The following is a 15,306-nucleotide window of genomic DNA, read 5'->3' on the forward strand; positions in this document are numbered from 1 at the left end:
CTATATGCCAACAATGTGGACAACATGGAAGAAATGGATAAATTCCTAGAAATATATAAACTACCAACACTGTAACAGGAAGAAATAGAAGACTTGAACAGGCTGTAACCAGCAAAGAAATTGAATCAGTAATCAAAAAATTCCCAACAAACAAAAAAGTTAGGGCCAGATGGCTTCAGAGGTGATTTCTACCAAACATTTAAGCAAGAGTTAATACCAATTCTTCTCAAGCTATTCCAAAAAAATAGAAAAGGAATGAAAACTTCCAAATTCATTCTATGAGGCCAGCATTATCCCAATACTGAAACCAGATAAGGACTCCACTAAAAAAGATAACTATAGGCCAATATCCCTGATGATCCTGGATGCAAAAATTCTCCATAAAATACTAGCAAACCAAAACCAACAATACATTTAAAAAGTCATTCACCACGATCAAGTGGGATTTCCTGAGGATAGTTCAATATTCTCAAATCAATCAACATGATACACCACATTAATAAAAGAACTATATGATCATTTTAATAGACACAGAAAAAGCATTTGACAAAGCATAAAATCCATTCATGATAAAAACCCTGAACAAAGTAGGTTTAGAGGGAATGTATCTCAACATAATAAAGGCTACATATGAAAAATCCACAGTTGGAACACCTGGAGGCTCAGCTGGTTGAGCATCTGACTCCTGGTTTCAGCCAAGGTCATGATCTCACAGTTAGTGAGTTCAAATCCCATGTCGGTCTCTGTGCTGAGAGTGAGGAGCCTGCTTGGGATTCTCTCTCCCTCCCCCTCTCTCTGTCCCTTCCCCACTTGCATGCTTGTTCTCTCTCTCTCACTCTCTCTCTCTCAAAATAAACTTAAAAAAAGAGAAAAACCCACAGATAATATCACCCTCAATGGGGAAAAACTGAACTCTTCCTCTATGGTCAGGAACAAGACAGGGATGTCTACTCTCATCATTATTATCTAACATAGTACTACAAGTCCTAGCAACAGCAATAAGACAACACAAAGAAATAAAAGGCATCCAAATTGGCAAGGAAGAAGTAAAACTTTCACTACTTGTAGATGACATGATACTCTAATAACCCAAAAGATTTTACCAAAAAACTGCTAGAAGTGATACATGAATTTAGTAAAGTTGCAGGATATAAAACCAATATGTAGATATCTGCTGCATTTCTACATACCAATAATGAAGCCGTAGAAAAAGAAATTAAGGAAATATCCCATATACAATTACACAAAACCAGTAAGATACCTAGGAATAAACCTAACCAAAGAGGTGAAAGACTTGTACACAGAAACTATAAAACAGTGATGAAAGAAAATGAAGATGATACAAGGAAATAGAAAAACATTCCATGCTTATGGATTGCAAGAACAAATATCGTTAAAATGTCTGTATTACTCAAAACAGTCTATAGATTTAATGCAATCCTATGAAAATACCAACAGTCTTTTTCACAGAGCTAGAACAAATAATCCTAAAATTTATATGGAACCGCAAAAGACCCCAAATAGCCAGAGCAACTTTGACAAAGAAAAGCAAAGGTGGGGGCAGTACAATTCCAGACTTCAAGTTATATTACAAGGCTGTCATGACCAAAACAGGATGGTCCTGGCACAAAACAGACACAAAGACAAATGGAACAGAACAGAAGACCCAGAAATGAACCTAAAACTATATGGTCAGTTAATCTTCAGCAAAGCAGGAAGGAATATCAAATGGGAAAACCACAGTTTCTTCAACAAATGGTTTGGGGAAAACTGGACAGCCACATGCAAAAACATTAAAATCAATCACTTTCTTACATGAAACACAAAAATAAATTCAAAATGGATTAAAGACCTAAATGTAACACTTGAAACCATAAAATTCTTAGAGGAAAAACAGGTACTTACCTCTTTGACACCGGCCATAGCAATCTCTTTCTAGATATGTCTCCTCAGGCAAGGGAAACAAAAGTAAAAATGACCAGTGGGACATATCAAAATAAAAGGCTTCCACACAGTGAAGGGAACAATCAACAAAACTAAAAGGCAATCAACAGAACAGCAGAAGATATTTGCAAATGGCATATCTGATAAAGGGTTAGTATCCAAAATATATGAAGAATTTATAAGACTCAACAATTTAAAAAATGAGTAATCCAATTAAAAAATGGGCAGAAGACATGAATAGACATGTTTTCACAGAAGACATCCAGATGACCAACAGACACATGACAACATCACTCATCATCAGGGAAATACAAATCAAAACCACAGTGAGCCATCACCTCACACCTGTCAGAATGGCTAAAATCAACCACACAAGAAACAACAGGTGATGGTGAGGATGTTGAGAAAAAGAAGCCCTCTTGCACTGTTGGTGAGAATGCAAACTGGTACAACCACTGTGGAAAACAGTATGGAGATTCCCCAAAAAATTAAAAATAGAACTACTCTATGATCCAGCAATTGCACTACTGGGCATTTACCCAAAGGATACACAAATACTAATTCAAAGGGATACATGCACTCTAATGTTTATTATAGTAGCCTTAGGTATACTAGCCAAATTATGAAAACAGCAAAAGTGTCCATCAACTGCTGAACAGGTAAAGAAGATGTAGTGTGTATATAGATACACACACACACATATACACACACAAACATACACACACACACACACACACAATGGAATATAACTTAGCCATACAAAGAATGAAATCTTGCCATTTATAATGACATGGATGAAGTTAAAGAGCCTTATGCTAAGTGAAATAAATTCAGTCAGAGAAAGACTAATACCAAGTGTGGAATTTAAGAGACATATCAAACGAGCAAAGAGAAAACAAAAAGAGAGAGGGAGGCAAACCAAGAGACAGACTCTTCATTATATAGAGCAAACTGAAGGTTGCTGGAAGGGAGGCTGGTGGGGGGTGGGGGATGGGGATGAAGAAGTGCACTTGTTGATGAGCACCAGGTGATGTATGGAAGTGCTGAATCGCTATATTGTATACCTGAACCTAATAACTGTATGTTAACTAACTGGAATTTAAATAAAAATGTAAAAAAAAAGTCTTCACATTCCTTGTCCTCATAGAACAAGCCTGGTTACCAATACGTGCCAGTGACCAAGCACATAGTATCTAGCACAGGACACTCAAATCTGATTTGGTGAACAAGTCATGAGAACTCAAAAATTGCAGGAAGGTCAAACTCTGTTGACAGTCAAGGAATTTTCAGGGCCCTGGTAAGTTTCTAACGTCTTGGAAATTAAATGTGAAACTTCATATTATATTTTCCTCTTGTTGACAGCAGCAAAAACAAAATGTCTACGTAACTGGGTTATCTCTAAAACCACATTTTCAAGACTGCAATGAAGACCAGTTTTCACTTGAATCTATATTTCTCATTGTTTAATTTAAAAAATTTCCAAGTACCTTTCATTGAAAGTTTATTCATTTCTACTTAAAAAAGAAATAAACAGAAATTAAATGAACAGGTCCAAATAGGACTGGAGATTTCATTTTGATGGCTTAAAGGATCACTTTAGGAGCCATCAGAAATGTCGCTTTTTAAAAATAATATTAAAATAACATTATGCTCATAAATCAGGTCGGTTTGAATTGAGGCTCACAGACCTTATCCAGGGCCACCTGAACCACTGCTTCACTTTCGGTGTCCAAGGCTGACGTGGCCTCGTCCAGCAAGAGGATCTTGGGGTTGCGGACCAGGGCCCGAGCGATGGCGATTCTCTGTTTCTGCCCACCACTCAGCTGGGCCCCTCTCTCTCCAACCAGGGTGTCAAATTTCTGCAACACAGAAGATAAAGGAGGGGGGCAGTTAGCAAAAGAACAAGCTATCTCGGGTCACATTTTAAGATGGAAAGTAATCCCATAAAAAACCCAAGGCCCAAAGGCAATATAGTCCAGTTCCTTTGAACTTAGCAATAACTAACACTATTTTTTTTTAACAAATATGTCTACTACTAGTTGAAGGTGCTAGAGCTTGAAAATCTGGAGTAATCTTGATCTTTCTTCTTAGAAGGTTCACCTATGTTTTAGTAGATTGCTAACTTCTTATGCATTAGCCAGCATTCTATTCTTTCAATCTCTAGCAGGCAAAGATGGAGGAGGACTTACATTAGGGAGTTTCATGATAAAGTCATAGGCATTGGCTTCCTTGACAGCTTTCTCAATCTCCTCCATGGTGACATTTTCACGGCCAAAGCAAATGTTCTCAGCTATTGTGGTGGCAAACAACACAGGTTCCTGACTCACCACACCAGTAATTTCCCGAAGATATCTCACATTTATGGTCCTAATGTCCTGTCCATCAATACTGACCTGAAAATAAAAAGTAAGTGTGATTTCCACACACTGCAGATTTGTAACGTGAAATGTGCAATGGTAACTGCTGACTGTTGCAGCATCTAGTTCGGCAAGAATCACCTCACCGTGCCATCCGTGGGGTCATAGAGCCTCTGCAACAGCTGCACCGTCGTGCTTTTCCCACAGCCGCTGTTCCCAACCAGGGCCACCGTCTGCCCGCTCTGAACCTTCAGGTTGAGGCCCTTCAAGATCTAACAGAATGAATGAGAAATAAACTTAAGGGCCATACACAGATACTGGGACTATGGACTGACAGTTCAAATCAAACCTAGGTTTAAATACACAGTTCTTAAAAATCACTAAAAGAATCAGAAACTCTGCATCCAGTACACAGTGGAATCACTGATGAATCATTTATCATTGTACCTGAACTTCTTTTCGAGATGGGTAACTGAAGTGAACATTTTTGAACTCCAAATTTCCCTTAATATTATCTGGCTTGTGTCCATTCTTCGAATAGCTGTCAATGTTTGGTTTCTAAACAGAATAAAATTTCAGAAGGTTACTAGGTTACAATATCTATTTTTAGTGACATCTGTGGAGAGTTGGATAAAGCAATAAAGAAGTTGGCTTAATGAGAAAGAGTTTAGAGAGATGGACAAATGGCTAGCCCAAACTCACATTATCAATTATCTTGAAGATTTCATAAGCTGCACCTCTTGCATTTGCAAATGCTTCAATGCTTGGGGAGGCCTGTCCAACACTAAAAGCCCCAATTAATACAGAAAAGAAGACCTGAGGAATGTGAAGGAAAATCATCAAATTACTTAGTGTTTCTTACTTTTTTTCATACATCTTTCTTCTAAGATTAATTAAATGTTATTTTTTATTTTGTTCAGCTCATTAAATTTTGAAAAGGCAAGGCAACTTATGAATACTGGGTGTTAAAAACATTTTAACAGTTTAAATACTTTTTGATTTACAATGCATAATTAGTCTTACTTGCTCAGTGAAACAATGATATAAATTCTGCAGGACCAGAATATAATAATTCTAGTATATACTTACTTAATGGCTAAGAAGTTTGGTTACATCATTGGCAGGATATAGGAAAGACAAATATAAATAGGAATGTTAGAAAACCAAGGTCCAAATTCTAGATAAGCATTTACTGGCTCTGTCTTCAGGCAATTCTCCTAGAGTTTTTGGGCTTCAATTTCTTCATTTGCAAAAGTAGGCAGGATTCTGTCTGTTTTCCTTACATGGCAACTTTAGAGTTGTATCAAATGATATAGTATAAATGAAAACATTGTGTAAATGATAAAGCATACATCTAGGGTATTATTCTTTATCAGGTCTTCTCTCCTTCTAATAGACTGTGTGTTCTCCTTGAGGTCTGATAAACGGGTTTTGTATTTTCATTTTGCCAAAATGAAAATGTTTTTCTTCAGGGTTACAGACAACTAATATGACTACTGATTTCCTTCTATGTCACAAAGACACTATATTACCCAATACTTTATACAGAAAGAATTTTGCTAAGTGATTCTATATTTATATTTTCAGTTAGAACTTACAACTACATTGAAAGTTAGGGCAAAGTAGTCCTGCCATTTTCATTTGGCAAAAGAGGTACCATACACTTGAAAAGTCTAGGTGGCCACCCCAAACCACACAGGTAGTAAGTGGCATAGCTGGAATTTGAACCAAGTTGGACTGATTTCAAATCCCATGTTCTTACTCATATTCTGCACACTTCTAGTTTGTGGGCAGATCTAGGATCAGTGAATACAGGATTTTAAACTGCTATCACCATCACAATTAAGTAGAACACATTTCTCATTGTAACCTAGGTTCACCAACAGCATTACTATCTTAATAAAAGCTTTTCGATAAAAGCCATTTTTAACTACATAGCCTTGTACCTTTTGAATGAGACAATTATCATATCCACATTACAAATCTGGTTCCTGAGAAAGGAAACTGTTTTAAGGGATTTAACAAAATATGGTCTTGCACGAACAGTATACCTGTGCTTTGCCTATGAAAAAGGAACTGGGTCATTCTTCTAACAATATGTGCTTTATTAGATCAAGATACAGACTGAACTTTGTTTATGAACCATTTCATCATTTTTAAATAAAAGAGGATAACATCAAATGGCAAGCTTCCTATGCTTGTACAAAGGTCTGTAAGGCAGAGAACCTCCAAACAAGAATATTTTTTAAGGAGGAGTAACAATTAATACTTTCATAACTTCACAAGTTGGACTAGCTATCATTCAAAAGAATTTGAAAAATAGTTAAACTGTGTATTTTGTCATTTGTTGCTGTGAAGAGTAAGTCAGAAAATAAAACTGAAATCCTTAGCATTGAGCCTGCCACAAAGAAATAATCTCAGCAAATGAAAGTTCATGCTACAGAGATGAGTAATATTATTTAGGCTGCAAGAAAAAACTGTGCAAGGGATCTGAAAAAAGACAACACTGGTTACTCAAAACATCTAATTTCCTTTCCACTTTTAATCTAGTAGCACATGGCTCTTTGTATTATTCAATAGTTCTTCAAAATCTATTCTCCAACATCATTCAAGCCAACACTACTCAACTTCACTGAAGTTTTAATGAGAGATTCACTTCTTAACAAAACACCACTTACAGTGAGTACTTGTCCAATAGTATATTCCTGGGAGAGGACCAATGAAGTTCCGTACCAGAAAGCCAGGGCATATGATGCATAGATCAACAGGAAAGCGATACCAATAGAAATGTTGGCTGTGATAGCTTTCTTTATCCCAATTCTTTTAGCTTCTTCTAAATTTTTGTTGTATCTGGGAGAAGTAACAAAAACTATAACATATACTCATAAATCATAAGAAATGAGCCTAGATAGCAAGATGGTTATTAAGTACTTAGAATGTACCCAGCCCTGTTGGTAGGTTTTACACGTATTTTCTCCTTTTGTCCACACATTGACCCTATGATTTTAGTACTATATTAATCCCATCTTGTAAAAGAGCAAACTGAGGCTTACAGAGATTTGGGGGAAGTGTTACAAAAGCTCCTTCTCTGGCCTTAACAATAGTGAAATAAGTGAAATTATGTTTAGCAAATTTCCAGAATTTGCATTGTTTCACAGGCAAGACAAAATAGAAGCTATGGAAACATCTGGTTTTCCTTTAAAATCTGCATGTCTTTTAAACTTAATAATAAAAAGTAGATAAAATGTTAGAAAGTGCCCACCACAAGGAAATCCTTTAAATCTCTGAATGTTTAAAGAAACATTAAGGGAAATTCTTCTTTTCCTTTTTTTTTTTTTATTATGGGTCCCATTAGCTTAATCTCCATGTCTCTTTTCTTAAGAACCTTTGTAAATATAGAATCAAGGTAAAATTATTAGAGAAATAGGATAGATTATAATTGAGTCTTAAATCTGTCTTCATTCTTTCTAATCGTATCTCCCTGGGAACTTAGAACATTGCCTTGCAGAAAGAAAAAGTTCACAGTTATTGAAATGAAAGACTCCCATGTAGAATTCATACTTTGAGGTCTTTGATTTATAAAAGCATAACTACATAAATATTATGTCATATTATATTCTCTTTGGAGGATTCGCTCTGTTGGAATGCACAGCAGAGGTCAAGTCCTGCTCAGGTAAGATCATGCCTTCTTTCTTGCCTTCATGGTATTTTTTAACTAGTTACTGTACTAATTAAAAGCATGCCAAATGCAACTTACATGATTACTATGCCTACTAAAGATCAAACTTAAACAGAACTTTATAGTGATAAGACAGTAATATATTATTAGAGTTTCTCTCTGCAAAAATGTGTATCCCTAACTCGCCAGTTATAATCTTTGAACAAAAAAATTATTTTTGAGTAACACATTTCAATGGTTAATCTATTTATCTATCTATCTGTTTCCCACTTTTTGAGTTGACCTGAGGCAAAAGACATTACCAGGCATGGATAATACATGATTGCAAATTGGGAACTTTAATGCTCATGACCCACACCTTTATTGTTATATCCTTTACATCAGTTCTTGCTTACCGAGACTAATGCAGAAATCATTTCACTGACATGTTGTTGTACTATGCAGCCAGAGGAAACATTTTCATAGGAAGAAACAACAACAAGGAAGAAAATAATTTAGATACCAGAAAAGATAAATGAAAAAAAGAAGAGGGTAAGGAGGAAGGAGAAATCAACAATACTACTTTTACATAGGCTTTTTGATTAGCATTTTAATAAAAATACCATACTATAAAACCAGATATTAAAATCTACTTATCAAAAGCATTAGTATGAGAATGGTAATTAAAGTCACAGCTCCTAAAACAAGAGCAAGAAATAATTTTAGTTAAGCAAGAGAAATCAATACCAATAGGCAGGACATACACAAGAGAGAAAAATACCATTTTTTTAAAATGAGGGAGAATAAAGCTATTATTATACTACTGAATTGAATTTCCTTTTAAATTCTAATTAAATTTCCTTTCCAAGGAAGCCAGCTTTCTCCTGCACCTGTTAATTGGAAGAGAAAGTCAGACTAAGACCTTACTTACTTGCCAATGCAGAAGCAGAGAATGGAAGGGAAAGAACTAAAAAGAAAACTGATGGGTTATATTAGGTCTAAGTATAATTTTAGCAATCTTACTTCCAAATTATATCCAAAATCTAGGTATTTCTCTTCCCTCTCCTGCCTGCGGTCTACCTCAGGCCACCATAAGCCTTTTCACCTGGGCTACAACAGCTGGTCCCTGTTACCAATTTTAACTGCTCTTCCCCATTCACCAAACCAATTACAGAGAAATGATCTTAACGTCTAATTGGATACTCATTCCTTTGTTAAGACCCTGCGCCCCTTGGAGTAAAATCCTAACTCCTCACCATGACCTCCACCTCCTTCAAAAACCTCTCTTCTCCATCTCCTCTCACTCAACACAGCTCCAGGCATATCAGCCTTATGATATTTTCTAGAATGCACCAAAGTTTGCCACCTCGGGAAATTTGGAAGCCTCTTCTATCCCTAATCCCACCAGGGCAGGCTTTTCCTCATCCCTAAAGTCTCAGCCTAGATGAAGCATCCTCAGAGAGGACCTGACCACCATAGCCTTCCCTGACTGCCATATTTAAAGTAAAATTTCCCTCCTTGCCGTTACAGCACACTCTTTGATTTTTTCATAGTACATTTTTAAAGTTGATAATTTAATTAATTTCATCAATGATTTCTTTTTTACCTTCTTTTCTACCTTCCTTCCTTCCCTTCTCCATCTTACTGTTTGGATTAAGGATCATAAGAGAGACAAGATCTTCCATTTCCAATTCATTGTTGAAAAGCTAGAGCCTAACGCAGTGCATGTGGTAGATACTGGCTAAAACTGTTGAATGAATGAACCTGCAAGAAATGGCCAACCTGGAAAGAAACTTATGCCAGCATGTTTTAGTCCTGAATCTACTCTTGATTTAAAGGCAAAACTAATTTCCAATTTACCAGCAGAGAATGTCCTTTCAAAGATACATCCCATTAACATCTTCTGAATGAATGATGCCACACATAAAATGAATCATTGAAAATAGCTGTGTATGCTCATTTGCTTATTCTTATACTAAAATTTGATCCCCATCTTATTTAGGAAAAAAAAAACCTCTTACTGTGTCTAATTGATGAAAGCACTTAAACAAAAACAAAAAAAACCCACCTCAATTTATTTAAATTTTTACTGATCAGATTTATCTAAGTTCTGAAAATTGGACTTGATTCCTATGATGTCCATTCCCTCCTTACCAATGTTACACCCCATACATAATTATAATTTTTATTTCTAATAATACCTTTAAAAATTATCATATTCATCAAATTTAGGATGTCATTAATTATAGGAAGTTAGTGTTATTCTGTTACTTTATGTAGCATTAAGGAGTTTAATAGGACACTCCAGGGGTGCCTGGGTGGCTCAGCCAATTAAAGCTTCTGACTTTGACTCAGAAACCATGATTTCATGGTTTGTGAGTTTGAGCCCTGCATGGGGCTCTGTGCTGATGGCTCAGAGGTTGGAACCTGCTTTGGATTCTGTGTCTCCCTCTCTCTCTGCCCCCCAAACCCCATTTGCATGCTCTCTCTCAAAGACAAATAAACATTACAGATTTAAATAAAAAATAGGATAGTCCATATACAGCTGGGACTCAAAGGGCTACAGCCTCAGTTATAATAAGCACATGCCCCAGAGAAAGTGACAGCAAGGGATCTTGTATGTCTCAACCTTGGCATCAAGTAAAGGGAGGGGAATAAAAACTCCCTGAGCATCTGAACCACAGGCAGTACTCAAGCAGGTCTGGACTATAAATTCACACTGCCAGTGTGTTTCAAAAACTCTTAGACAAATCATTTAATGTAAGGTGATCTCAGGTTAATAGTGTCCCCAGTGAATGACAGAAGCAAATACAAATCCTAAAAGAACTGACTTCAATCCAGAACCACAGCAACTGTTAAGATGGCACTGAGTGTATGATTTACCTCAGTTTCAGAATTGTGAGAGAAAAATGTGCATCTTAGAATTAATGACATTTTATATGTTTTCTAATCATTCATTGCTGGTTCACAGCAATTTTCTCACAATTGTGATCAGGTGCCCAGAGATCTCAGTGAATATTGTTAGTCTGCAAAGTCTACTGGAATTTCTGTGCATACCATCATACCATCCATGAAAAAAATGACTTCTTGTTTTTCTATCATTATAAGTTATTTCTTTTTTTCTTTTCTTTTTATTATTCTTATTCTTATTTATTTCTTTGGGTTTATTATCTAGAACCAGTTTAATACTAAACAGAAATGATGCTAGCAGATATACTTGTTTCATTCATCATTTTAAGGAATGCTTTTCACATTGCACCATTAAGTATGATGCTTCCTATATATCTCTGGTATATACTTTTTACTAAGTTAAGAAAATCAATTCTTACTTCTATTTTTATGAGTTTTTGTCATGAATCATATGTAACTAATGTTTTTTCACCATCTGTTAATACAAACTGCTGCTTCTTTTCAATCTGTTAATATGGTTAATTATATTAACAGATTTCCTAATGTTAACCATCTTTGCATTCATGAGATAAAACCAGTAAGTTCAAAATTTCTTTAATCTGATGTTATTTTTCACATGGATTTGTTTAGCTAATAATTTATCTAGACCGTCTGCATCTATGTTTTAGGTTAAATTGCTTTGGAATTTTCCTTTCTCATCTATCTGTCTTGTTCTGGCATCAAACTTATACTAGCCTCATAAGATGAACTCACAACTTGTTATGTATATTTTTTTCCATTCTCTGCAACAACTTCTATAAGATAGGTTGTCTCTTTTATGAAGTTTTAGTAGAACCTGTCTGAAATTATCTGGACTCTGGGGTTTTGCTTGTTTATGTGTGTATATAAGGGCGGGGGTAGAGATTTTAAACTTTGGATTCAATTCCTTTAACTCAAGTTTTTGTCCTCTTAAGAGAGAGTTTTAGCTTATATTTTTCTAAGATATTGTCTATTTCATTAGGATTTTATAATTTATTATTATGAAGCTGTACTTTTAAAAAATAAGCTATTTTTATCTGTAGCAATTTTTTCTTATTCTTTTTTTTATTCCTGATTAAACTTGCAAAGTACTTGGTTATTAATTAGTCTTTTCAAAGAATTAGTTTATGGATTTGTCAAGCCTCTGCCTTTTTACATTTATTTTCTATTCAATTATTTTTTGCTGTTTATTATTTCCTTCTTATACTTCCTTTATTTTGTCGTTCTTTTTCTAACTTCTTAATTTGGATGGTTCATTCAATAATCCAGCAATTTTTCATTTCTTCTACCTGACACCCTAGTGGTATCACTGAACAAGGATTTGTTTTTAATGTGAAGTACTCAGTTTTGGGGAGAGAGCACTTCTTAGTTCACGGAGTTTTATAAATTCAGATCCTAAGGGCACTTGAGGGTGAGGCTTGAGATTTTGATTTCTATGGGGAGATGGTTTCCCCCAGCTCAGAAATTAGGCAGAAGCAGAAAAGCTTTGTTTCCCTATATTGGTGGATGTATTCTTTCTCTGGTCCACATTTCCACTGAGAAAAACTGTAAAAGAATCTGAGCTCAAAACTTCATTCTGTGTTTGCTCAAACTTTCACTTTTCAGAAAACCTTTTTATGAATCATCTTTTAAATAGTATGCCCTATGATTCTAACAGAATATTTTGTATTCTCAAATAACATTTACCGAACTGGTCTATTAGGTATTTTGTTTATTTGTGATCATCTGCACCTTTCCCCTCCCCTTGATAAAATTTAAGCTCCAAAAGAGGAAGGCCTATATTATGCTTGCATGACCATTAAGCAAGACTTCTCATTTTATTAGTCAGACATATTTTAAGACAAAAGCAAAAACCTTACCAAAAATTGAGAGAGAATATAGTTACTGCTTTCCTTTGAACAATGGTAGGGACTTATTCTCAGAGGACATCTTTGTGGGTATGAAATATATCATATGAACAAAAGTATACTAAAAACTCACAAGTACACTATAAAGAACAATTATACCCTGAACACCCAGGTCAGCACAATTGAGGTCAAGAAACATAACACGGCAGAATCACAGAAGCCCCTTGCTACGAGTCTAATTCTAATTACCCACACCTCATCCTCCCCAGAGATAACTATTCTGACTTACAAAAATTCCCTTGTTTTTCTTTTGGCTCTACCAACAATGTACAATGTTCCAAATGATACAGTTCAGTATTTCCTAATTCCCAAATATATATATGTTCATAACATTAAAATGCTCTAATATCAGAATACTATAACATGTATTCAATTTTAAGTAAAGTCTGTCACTGTATAGAAATCAAGAGATCTGATGAATATTATAGATTGCAATAACTTACCATCTACACTCTCATAAATCTAATAAAATGGGACAGTTGCAAGAATATACTAAACAACATAGGATAAAGATTTTGACCTTTTGTACAAAGATACTTTGTAGTTATATTTTTATCTTCCAAATCATGGAGCATCACATAACTGACTGGGGACTGGGCAAGAGGGAAAATGAACCACAGATTAAAATGTCTTCCTAGATCTTACACAAAATACTCATTTAGCCTAAAGAACCAAGTATTAACTTGATGGGGAAAACTATCATCAGATATAAAACATGTTAGCCTTAAGAACCTACTTTATGGTCACTGCCCACCTAGGACATTCTAGAAAATGTTTTGAATTAGCAGATATAAGAAAAGTACAACTAAAATTACAACTTTTCCAGAATAGTAGCTATGCTGTACGACATCCAGGAAGCTATTTAAAAAATATACACACACATACACACCCTTATACTCAACACTGTCAACCTGAAGTGCGTATCGGTTGGCAGAGAACTTAACATTTCTAGCAACTTAAAAAAAGAGACTCAAACCTTTCAAGTTCTTTCTTTTGTCCTCCAAACGCAATCACAGTTCTAACTGCTGCTAAGACCTCTTCAGCTACTGCTCCAGCTTTTGCATATGCCAAGAGTTCTTTATCAGTAAATGAAGATAGAATCTGTTTAAAATGCAATTTCAGATAATTTAAAAATTTTTAACAAGTTAATTTTATCTTTTGTAAAATAAAAATATATACGCCAAATATATACTGTATATATATGTTAATGCATACACAGAATAAAGTCTGTCTTTCTACTCATCTTTGGTTGTGATGTTCTATTTTTTTTTCAAGTATTTATTTAAATTCTAGTTCATTAACATATAGTGCAATGTTGGTTTCAGGAGTTGAATTCAGTGGTTCATCAGTTACATACAACACTCAGTGCTCATCACAAGTGCCCTCGTCAGTACCCATCGCCCATCTAGTCCATTCCCCACCCACCTCCCTCCATCAACCCTCAGTCTGTTTTCTATCTTTAAGAGTCTCTCATGGTGGCTCCTGGGTGGCTCAGTCAGTTAAGCTTCTGACTTCGGCTCAGGTCATGATCTCACGGTTCGTGGGTTCGAGCCCCACGTCAGGCTCTGTGCTGACAGCTAGCTTAGAGCCTGGAGCCTGTCTTTGGATTCTGTGTCTCCCTTTCTTTCTGACCCTCCCCTGCTTACGCTGTCTCTGACTCTCAAAAATAAATTTAAAAACAAAAAAAACAAAATAAAAAAAAGAAGAGTTTCTCGTTTTTACCCAAAGGATACAAAAATATATTCGAAAGGGGGGGCGCCTGGGTGGCTTAGTCGGTTAAGCGTCCGACTTTTCCTTAGGTCATGATCTCGCGGTTCGTGGGTTTAAGCCCCGCGTCGGGCTCTGTGCTGACTGCCAGCTCAGAGCCTGGAGCCTGTTTCAGAGTCTGTCACTCCCTCTCTCTCTGACCCTCCCCTGCTCACGCTGTCTCTCTCTCCTAGAAATAAATAAAACATAAAAAAAAAACTAAAAAAAAATATATATATATATTCGAAAGGGCACATGCATCCTAATGTTTATAGCAGCATTATCAACAATAGCCAAATTATGGAAAAAGCCCAAATGTCCACTGACTGACGAATGGATAAGGAGTAAGTGGTATACACATACAGTGAACTATTACTCAGCCATCAAAAAAATGAAATATTGTCATTTGCAATGACATGGATTGAGCTAGAATGTATTACACTAAGCAAAATAAGTCAGTCAGAGAAAGACAAATATATGATTTCACTCATATGTGGAATTTAAAAACAAAACAGATGAACATATGGGAGGGGGAAAAAGAGAGAGGGAAATTATGCTCTATTTTAATATATATATTCACTCTGTTAACCACTTCAAATTCTCTTTGGACTGAGATGGCATATAATGAATTAAAACTTCTATTTTTTCACCAATTACCTCATGGATCCTCATCTAAATAAATAAAACTCAGACTTTGGGGAGATCTTAAATTTCAGAAAAAAGGTATATACCATAATCACAAATAAAACAGGGAAAAAAGGCATTA

General features: G+C 35.5%; 1 protein-coding gene across 1 annotated transcript in view; it reads right to left on the bottom strand.

Annotated features, from left to right (window-relative positions):
• ABCB1 (ATP binding cassette subfamily B member 1) overlaps positions 1 to 15,306 on the bottom strand; it is a 98,897-nt gene that overhangs the window by 42,467 nt on the left and 41,124 nt on the right. The window contains exons 8-14 of the mRNA XM_039219982.1: positions 13,771 to 13,895; positions 6,980 to 7,151; positions 5,004 to 5,117; positions 4,749 to 4,859; positions 4,448 to 4,573; positions 4,134 to 4,337; positions 3,633 to 3,803 (exon numbers count right to left, since the gene is read on the bottom strand). Of these exons, the coding sequence (XP_039075913.1) occupies positions 3,633 to 3,803; positions 4,134 to 4,337; positions 4,448 to 4,573; positions 4,749 to 4,859; positions 5,004 to 5,117; positions 6,980 to 7,151; positions 13,771 to 13,895 (1,023 nt within the window). The remainder of the gene's footprint in view (positions 1 to 3,632; positions 3,804 to 4,133; positions 4,338 to 4,447; positions 4,574 to 4,748; positions 4,860 to 5,003; positions 5,118 to 6,979; positions 7,152 to 13,770; positions 13,896 to 15,306) is intronic.

Source organism: Hyaena hyaena, unplaced genomic scaffold (assembly GCF_003009895.1).
Source record: "Hyaena hyaena isolate Hyena2069 unplaced genomic scaffold, ASM300989v1 scaffold_858, whole genome shotgun sequence".
NCBI lineage: Eukaryota > Metazoa > Chordata > Mammalia > Carnivora > Hyaenidae > Hyaena > Hyaena hyaena.